This window comes from Colius striatus, chromosome 2 (assembly GCF_028858725.1).
Source record: "Colius striatus isolate bColStr4 chromosome 2, bColStr4.1.hap1, whole genome shotgun sequence".
NCBI classification, from domain to species: domain Eukaryota; kingdom Metazoa; phylum Chordata; class Aves; order Coliiformes; family Coliidae; genus Colius; species Colius striatus.
Genome location: NC_084760.1, coordinates 67,844,344 through 67,853,649, shown reverse-complemented (window position 1 = coordinate 67,853,649; position 9,306 = coordinate 67,844,344). Strand labels below are relative to the sequence as shown.

General features: G+C 50.9%; 1 protein-coding gene across 1 annotated transcript; it reads left to right on the top strand.

Annotated features, from left to right (window-relative positions):
- The first annotated feature begins 744 nt into the window (after positions 1–744).
- Positions 745–8,982, top strand: RHOU (ras homolog family member U). Its single transcript, XM_061990968.1, has 3 exons — positions 745–1,313; positions 2,110–2,168; positions 5,981–8,982. Exons 1-3 carry the CDS (start codon positions 992–994, stop codon positions 6,434–6,436), a joined length of 837 nt encoding a protein of 278 aa, XP_061846952.1. The 5' UTR covers positions 745–991; the 3' UTR covers positions 6,437–8,982.
- The last annotated feature ends 324 nt before the right edge of the window (positions 8,983–9,306 follow it).

Here is a 9,306-nt window from a genome sequence, read left to right as displayed (position 1 = left end):
TAACAGCTACATCACAGATTCTTCAGGTGGCACCATTCGTGTTTGTAAAGTCTTGTTACGGTCCCCAGAAAAAACATGTTAATAACCTTCCCAATATAGAGCACAGACAAGCTTTTACGCAGCCTTTCATTTTCTGTGCTCAACCGCGAAGCTTTCCACGGCCAGCTTAATTTCAACGGTGCTAAAAACGCAGCCTCCCCTTTCCCAGGGCACACGGCCCCGCTCATCCCTGGGAGCTCACTGACTGCCCTGCCTGCTGCTTCCACGGCAAATACGCCGAGAACAGCCGTCGAGACTGGGGTTCCCTCCTCCCCTGGTCAGTCAGATCGACTTCACTTCGTCAAGGCGGGTGAGGGGCGCTACCCTCCCGGCGCCCCGAAGGCAGCAGCAGCGGCAGCGCGCACCTGCCCCCGCGGGGCTGCCGCACCGGCCCCGCGGCGGGTGGAGGGCGGGAGGGGGCGGGCGCGGGCCCGACGGGCGGGCGGCGCGCCCCCGCAGCGCTAGCCAATGGTGGCGTGCGGCGGGGCGAGCGGGCCAATGAGCGGCGCGCCCGCGCGGCGGCGGCGTGGCTCCTGCGTGCCTGGCGGCGGGGGGCGCGGGGTGTTGTGGCGCCGCCTGGCGGGCCACGCCGCGCCGGGCCGGGCCGGGCTGGGCTGGGCTGGGCCGGGCCGTGCGGCGCCGGCTCCTCCCCGCGCGGCGCTATGTCACGCGGAGGCGCGGGGCTGGCGGTCGGGACTAGGTAGCGTGGGGCGAGGCGAGCGCAGCTTGGTGCAGCGCAGGCGGGATCCTGCTCCGGCGGCAGCCACCGCTCGCGCTCCGCGGAGAGCCAGGGGCGCCGGGGCTGGCTTCGCGGCGGTCGCGCCGCGCCTGCCGGCCCGCCGGGGATCCGCACCGTCCGCTCGCCGCCGCCGCCGCGCCCCGTCGACCCCCGGCCGGCGGCCCCGTGCCGCACGCAGCCCCCCGAGCGGCGGGGCTCTGCGTGGCCGCGCGGATGCCGCCGCAGCAGGAGGGCGAGGCGGGATACATCAGCAAGCCGGTGCTGGGCGGCTGCGAGGTGCCGCCGGTGCCACCGCGCAGGGTGCGCAGCGGACGGGCGGCGGCGGCGCTAGGGGCGGCGCTGGGCGGCCGCTGCCGGGCAGCGGGAACCGGGGCAGGGGCCGCCGCGGGGGCCGGAGCGGGGGCCGAGCCGCGGCGCAGCATCAAGTGCGTGCTGGTGGGGGACGGCGCCGTGGGTAAAACCAGCCTGGTGGTGAGCTACACCACCAACGGGTACCCCACCGAGTACATCCCCACCGCCTTCGACAACTTCTCCGGTAAGGGCCGGGGGCGGCCGCAGGGAGCGGGGCGGTGAGAGGGGGTGCTGCCGCCACGGGGAGCGGCGCGTGTCGCCTGTGCCGCCCCCCGGGGCCGTGGCGGGGCTGCTGGGGGCCGGGGAGCGAGGTGCCACGACCAGCTTTGGTTATTTCGTGGTTTATGTTTTTGGGAGCAGGACTCCACTCAGGCGGGACCGGAGCTTGTTAAGACTTCTATAGCAGCCAGCAGCACCGGTTGATCCCCGTGTAACGGAGCCGGGCTGGTAGCTGCTCTCGCACCCGGCCATGCGGCCAAAGCCGGGCTTTAATTGTGAACTCTCCGGTCTAAAACTTAGAGCTCTCGGCCAGATAGGAAAACGCCTAAAAGGCAAGCTTTCACTGTCCTTCTGTCACCACTGCAAAGGGGGAGGTTCTGGGTTTTCTCTTCGGTTCAGCGAGGTCTTTGTGTGTGTGTCCCGGGCGTGTTGGAGATGTACTAGAGGATAATAAACCGGAGAAAAGGGACGCGGACTGCTTGGCTGGCTCTCCCCGCTGCCAGCTGAGGGTTAGCGCGGTCGCTGACTACCTCATCGCTTGCAGTGAAATGAATCGGAAAGCCCTGAAGGGCTTGTGTGTGCCAGAGTATTAGCGATAGACTCCCTTCCAGCTCTCTTAAGTTGTTAAATCTAACCTAATTGAAGACTGTAAAAGCCGAGGGACGGTAAATGTTCTTTCTTTCTCTTTTTTCTTTAATGGAAAGCATGTAAAGTTGGACTCACCACACTTTTCCCCCCTCCCTCCTCCTTTCTCCCCAAAGCTGTCGTGTCTGTCGATGGCAAGCCGGTGAGACTTCAGCTCTGCGACACAGCTGGTCAGGTCAGTGAAGCCACTTACTTGATTTAAGTGACAGCGGGAGGGGAGAGGCTGTTGCGCAAAGTAGTCCTGCTAATGACATCATGGATTTGAAAGGATTCCCAGTGTTTGATCATCTTATTAAACTGCTGTCGTTGTCACTGCTACTTGACCCATTGCTTTGCCCAGTGTCTGTTGCCGGGTGGGTGACGTCCTGTGCCCCCTCCCCCTGCCGATGTAGGGGCTGGGCACAGGCTGCTGCTCTGCCAGCTCAAGCTTCTGCTCTGCTTAGCTTGACTGGAAAGGCTGAACATATTGGGGACTGAAGGACCACCTAGTTTTCTCTTTGAGCAGTTGTCATTGTATTTTTACTAGATAACTGTGGCTTTAAGAAGTACTGGTGTTTGGGATGTATACATGCAAAGCACCCACAGCTGTAGGTGCCTGGAGATGGAGACTGTGTTTTAGAAGTGGCAGAAGCTTAAGGGAGAAAAAAGCCCTATTGGGTGTTGTCTGTGGAGACTTCATATTTGCTATTCCCACCCCATAAAAAGTGTTGCTGTCCCAGACACGAGGTTTGCTGTAATCTAAGTCCTGAAGAGTTGAGGGTGACTAATGCCTCTCAGCCCCTGATTTGCGTGATGCATAAAACAAGCCTGTTTCTCACCTCCTTGCATTTTCTGCAAGTCCCTGGCTTGCACCACCCAGAGCAGCCTGCAACACTGCTTGCCAGGGGCTTGAGTCTGGGTGTCCAAAAATGTTTTGCTACCTAGCTGGTATTTGAAGGCAGTGGAAGCTAGACTCCTGTGCAGGGAGTCTATGCCTTCACCAAAACCATGCTGAAAAATCTCAGTGGCCTTAACATACAAACCTATTTAGATGAGTTGTAATTGGGCGTCCTACTTAGAAAAGGGGTTTAAAGGGCTGTGCAGTCCTAGACAGCAATGCAGGACTCTCATGTGCTCTAGAAACCAAAGCTGAAATCCTACAAGCAGCCTTCTGCAGATGATGCTAGGAAATAAAACAGCAGAACAGTCCCATGATTTTGTGTCCTGCTGAAGAGATGGGGTGATACTGCAACACCCTTGGCTGTACCTGGTTTTATGCAGAGCGTGGCAGGTGATATTGCCTGTGGAAACTTGGTTACAAGCTGCAGAAGGGACGGGCAGGCCTGCTCACCTCTTGCCTTTGCTGCCCTTAACGGTTAAGGTGTTTGCTCTGCCTGCCCCAGTGCAACTGGAATGGGTAGAGACACCGACTTAAAAATGGAAGGAGACATCTAAACCGACAGAAGTAGCCCTAAATAAAAGATACTTAGCTGGATATTTTGCTAAAACTGCTGCTGTGAGATGGCTGCTGAAATCTACAGCTAAAAAGGCACTCCAAGCAGAGGGAAATTGTCTTTCGGCATCACCATCCCTAACAGGTGTAGAGTCTTTGCAGGTCACATAGCTACCGTTGAAACTGCAGGAGTGTACTTGGGATGTAAAGGACACCATTTCATCTCGGCAGACACCCTTAAGATGTGGGTTTGGCTTTCAAACCCATTGAATAAAGCCCTTTTGAGGTTTCTCATGTAGCAAGAAGAGGCAATTACATGGCAAGGTGCCTTCCTGTAAACTGCCCTGTCCTTCAGAGCAGCCTCTCAGTCAATGCGGGGTTTCTCTGGAGCCAAGTGGCGAGAGCCTGGTTTCCTTGGAGGCTTAATCTGGGAATCAAGAGAGCTAATGAAGCTTGCTTTCTTGACTCGTGTTTTATAAATTACCGTCTCTCTCGGAGATACTGCTGGAAGAAATCCATTCGAGCAGAACAAGACTTCTGAAGGCTTCCAGTGGGCTTTAAACTGCATATCCTGGGCCTCTGGAGGCTTTAAAGCAAAATTTCACTTCTCAAAAATGAACGTGGAACTTGCAATTCAGCAGTAAACTGCAGGTATCAGAGAGATGTTTTCAGCTGTGTGTGTGTGTCCTTTGCACTCTCAATTCAGAGCTTTTGAGAACATGGTTGGTTTTAATTAAAATGTCACTGCCGCTGAGGCAAAATCCTACCTGTTCAGACTGCTAGTGTTACCCTGCTTTTATCCTGCTGTCAGCATAAAAGCAGCCTGCCTGCAGTTAACCCTTGCTTCTTGTCACATTCAGGATCAGCAGCACGCCTTTGTTAGCATGAGGTGTTTGGTTTTCTCGTGGCTAGTTCCTGAAGCTGGAAAAGGGCCTGGCTTTGCTGCACTAAAACTAAAAAAGAATAAAGTAGCACTGGGAGGCCTGTTTGCAGTTTGTTTGATGTGGCTTGGGTGGGAGGAAAAGGTAAAGCTCTTACTCCATGCCATTGGCATGTTAAGCCTGTGCATTGTGAGTCAGTATTGCTGCCATCAGATTTAAATCCCTGGGCACAATGGCAGGGAAATTATTCCCATATCCTGTAGGATGTTGTTAAGTAGTCACCAGTTGAAAAGCTGATTCCAGCAAAAGCAGCTTTCTGTCTTGTCTGCTGCTCTGCCCTTGCCAGGGTCTGGAGGTTGGGGTGTCAACAGAACAGCTTAGAGGTATTTGGGACACTTCTCTTTGGAGCAGCTTGCCCTGCCTCTGAGAGGTGGACCTGTAGCAAGTACCTTCTCCCTCCCATCCTTTGATTTTTGGCTTTGTCACTTGTGTTCCATAACCTGCTTCCTGCAGCATTACTTCTTTGCTGAAATAGGGACGAGGGCCTGTGTACAAGGAGTGGAGGAAATATTTAAGCACTTGACTGGTTTGAGAGTTACGTAGAGAGGAATGTCATGAGGTTCAACAAGAGCAAGTGTAGAGCCCTGCACCTGGGGAGGAACAACCCCATGCACCAGTACAGGCTGGGGATTGACTTGCTGGAGAGCAGCTCTGCAGAGAGACCTGCGAGTGCTGGTTGATAATAAACTAACCATGAGCCAGCAATGTGCCCTCGTGGCCAAGAAGGCCAATGGCAACAGGTAGAAGGAGGTTCTGCTCCCCCTCTACTCTGCCCTGCTGAGTCCTCATCTGGAGTCCTGCGTCCAGTTCTGGGCTCCCCAGCTCAAGAGAGACAAGGATCTTCTGTCCAGCGCAGGGCCACCAAGATGATCAGGGGACTGGAGCATCTTCCGTATGAGGAAAGGCTGCAGGAACTGGGAGTGTTTAGCCTGAAGAAGAGAAGACTGAGGGGGGGATCTTATCATCATCACCACTTACAAGTGCCTGAAGGGTGTATGTCAAGGGGATGGGGCAACACTTTTTTTTTTCTGTAGTGCCCAGTGACAGAACTAAGAGTCATAGACTGGAACACAAAAAGTTCCATTTAAACACAAGGAAAAACTTCTTTGCAGTTCAGGTGAGGGAGCCTTGGCACAGGTTGCCCAGGGAGCGTGTGGAGTCTCATTCTCTGGAGGTTTCCAAACCTGCCTGGGCATGTTCCTGTGTGACCTGACTGAAATGAACTTGCTTTAGCAGGAGGTTGGACTGGATGATCTCTAGAGGTCCCTTCCAACCCCCACCATTCTGTGATTCTATGAAACAACCTGTGGTGTTAGAAAAATCCTAGCTACATGGGGAAGCCACTAACTTCATCTTGTGTGCCCAATGGTGGCAGAGAACCTGTTGGCTAGCTTCGGTGAGACTTCAGGCTGGGTATGGGAGACTTCTGCTCATAACACGCTTCGGTAGGTGGTCTGGGTGCTCTAGTTGAAGTGCTTCTCAAGACAGCAGTGGCAGGTAATGCTCAGTTTCCTCAAAGGTCTGCATCAGACTGGAGCTGGGAGCATACTGGGACATGATCTGGGGCGAATGTGCTCTTTCCATGAGGTGCTAATGCAGTTTCATTCCGTGCAGGATGAATTTGACAAGCTCAGGCCTCTGTGCTACACCAACACAGACATCTTCTTGCTGTGCTTCAGCGTGGTGAGCCCCTCATCCTTCCAGAACGTGAGTGAGAAGTGGGTTCCCGAAATCCGGTGCCACTGCCCCAAAGCGCCCATTATCCTGGTTGGAACACAGTCGGATCTCCGGGAGGATGTCAAAGTTCTCATCGAGCTGGACAAGTGCAAAGAAAAGCCGGTCTCAGAGGAAGCTGCAAAGCTCTGTGCTGAGGAAATAAAAGCTGTGTCCTACATTGAGTGCTCTGCTTTGACTCAGAAAAACCTCAAGGAGGTCTTTGATGCGGCCATTGTGGCTGGTATTCAGTACTCAGATACTCAGCAGCAACCAAAGAAATCCAAGTGTAGGACTCCAGACAAGATGAAAAACCTCTCCAAATCCTGGTGGAAAAAATACTGCTGCTTTGTATAGGGGTTGCAAGGAGCTGAATGCTGCTCTGAGGAAATCTAATAGAGGCTATATTAGCTGAAATCTCCTTCTGTGTTGTCCCGAGTGTATAGTGTAGACCTGTATGTATGTGTATATGTTGCTATTGGATATCTCCATTGTCCTTTCGAGGGTGGCAGAAGGATTCTTAGTTAAATAATTGATATAAATCAGGTCTGGCATTTGACTTTGTTTAAAACCTCTCGTTAAGGAAGAAGAGCACCACGTGTCTGTGAGGGTGGAAGGATTTGCCCAAAGGATTTGACTTGTGTTGTATGGTGTGTATGTGATGGGGTGGAGCACACCAGTGGCCTTTGCTGCCAAGGCTTCGCAGGAGGAATGCATGAACAATGGTGGAAAGGTAGAGCTCTGTACAGACAAGCAAAGGGAAAAATAACACTGTGCCTCCTAACTGACATTTGTAGCTTTAAAACCCCACTCCTGCTCTCTGTGTCTTCTCAAGCCAAGGCTCTTGGGGATCTCATTTAAAAGGGTATGCGAGAGGTGTAATCTATACGCAAATGCCACTGTTGGGAAGGTCATGAATATACCTTCAGTTGCAGTGAGGGAACTTAATCCCTTCTGGAGATGACATCTCATTTGTCACCTCCTGACTTTGTGAAAATCCTTTCTGTCCTCCTTCACCTGCCCTTCCCAGGAAGCCAAGTGGAAGCCTGAGAACATGACCGAGTTCTAACTCGCTACCTCGAGCAGTGGCGATTTCCTCTGTATTTTTGCAGACATGACGACAGTTCATCTATTTCAGCTGAAAGGAATGTAAATGCTGTTTCTTTGGGTTTTTTTTATTGTTGTGTTTTGTTTTTTTAAGAGATGTAACAAATATCTGTGCAGCACCGTGTCAACTGCATCTGGTTTTAAGTCTACAGCCAAGAATTTCAGGATGCCACTCTTTACCTTTTAAGGCTGCTAAAGAAATAACAGGTCAAGATATGTAACAAACTGGACTGGAGGAACTGAGACTGCTGTGTCCTTTTTGTGGTGCTGTTTTCACCCAAACTAAAGTTTCCATTCTAAAGGCAGCAGGTGCTTGTGGTTGAATCTTGTCCAAACTCATAGTCATGACATTGGCTGAGGCCACCCTGGAAATTTAACTGATTTATTAATAATACAGATCAATCCAACAGATAACAGAAATGTGCCTAAAATGTAGCTGAGTGATCAACATAGTGCAGAGTTGAGTGTGACCTATCCTTTGACTAGATCTGATTCCTACTAAACTAAGTCTAATTCCAGCCCTGGAGAGTTTGAGACACCTGAGGAATAGTGTGACTCTCTGCAAGTATCAGTGTTTTAACTTATTCTGCAGAGAGCATTTAGCTTGTGCTCTCTGTCTGCCTTTCTGTGGCCCTGGCTACCTTGGTTTTTTTCTTCCCCATGCTATTTCAAAATCAGATTAAATTCTTTTTTTTTTTTCCTTTGGCCATAGCCTTGAATTGATCTTTTTTTATAGTCTTAAACTGAACTGCAGTGACAGAAAGACTGAACATTCTTTTTTCATCAGAAATGAATCAATGCCCGATATAAAAAAGAACTGTGGAAGCCATTTGGGTTGATAAAACCGACCACAATTTACCTCCTGGCCCATTAAAGAAAATGAGACTATGTAAATGGATCCTGGACTGTATTGGCATGGGCTCCACAGACAGTCATTTTTCCTTCTGTACAGCAAAATGAGTGCAGAATGGGTAATGTTCCATCGTTGAAAACTTGAAAATAGGATGGAAATCTTTAGCTAGGGCCTGATTCAATAAAAATCTGTTGGCTTATGTGCTGGAACAGCCTGGAAAAACAGTTTCCATAGCACAGAAGCTGGATGCATTTAACTCTGTGGCATCTGTTTGGTAATGGTTTAATGTTTACTGGTCATGAGGTTAACATCTAAGCCTTTATATTTCTTCCTCGAATGCTTTGACAGGTTTTCAGATACGCAGTCATCCCTCATCTTGAAAAACATCAAGCCAGCTTTCTCTTGGGTACTTTGCTTCTCTGTAAAATGGTGTCAGTTGATGAAGAGTGTGGGTTTGGGGAGGAGACAGGTTTGAATCTGAGCAGCTGCCATTTGCAAAAACAGCAACATTTCTTCTGAGAGATCGTACTGCTTTGTATCATGCCGTACTGGAAGCAGGAGGTTACATTTTATAAGCAGCCTGTTTCGTAGTCTGGAGTAGCATTACTTTTAAATGTAGCCAGCTGTGACTATTTCTGAAAATATGATGTATATACAACTTGTTATAGCCCTTTACTAGGTGTGTGTAAACTGAGGTCTAATAACTTTATGAATACTGCTCTACACAGGGCTACACAGGGTCTAGGTTTTAAGAATATAACTTTTAAAATCACTGGTATTTTACAAACGCAAGTGAGGGGGACAAGTCTCTATGTAGTCTATAATCTGATGTGCCTTATAAAAAGAAGAAAACCACCTCTTTTCTGTTTTTTAAGTGTAGGCTATATTCTGAAAGAAATATTTCATGTGAGAATGATATAAAAATGAGGTATTTGGAAATAAATTCTGACCTGTGTATGTGTTTGCCTCTGGCTGCCCACTTGGGAAGGCTGGAGGGCGATCCCTGGCCGTGCCCCCAGCAGATACCCAGCAGGGAGGAGGCAGCTGCAGTCCAGGGCTGCACTCTTGCTGCCCCGCCAAGAAAGTTAAAAAACTACAGACTTTGCTCCCTTTCCCCATGCTGCCCTATCCCCAAGAGGCTGGGATGAGTGGGAAGGGTGTGATGGTGGGCTTTCTGCCTCCCTAGCAGCACGGCAGCCTCCTGCTGTGGCCTTGCGAGGTGTGGAGGCTTGTGCCTAGCCTCTTGAAGTGGGCTCCGTGGCAGAAG

What these genes read in the sequence shown, in the direction of transcription:
- RHOU (XM_061990968.1), top strand. Translation starts at nt 992, where the DNA reads ATGCCGCCGCAGCAGGAGGGCGAGGCGGGATACATCAGCAAGCCGGTG. An exon ending in CGCCTTCGACAACTTCTCCG is followed by an intron (nt 1,314 to 2,109) that starts GTAAGGGCCGGG and finishes TTCTCCCCAAAG; the next exon opens with CTGTCGTGTCTGTCGATGGC. An exon ending in TCTGCGACACAGCTGGTCAG is followed by an intron (nt 2,169 to 5,980) that starts GTCAGTGAAGCC and finishes CATTCCGTGCAG; the next exon opens with GATGAATTTGACAAGCTCAG.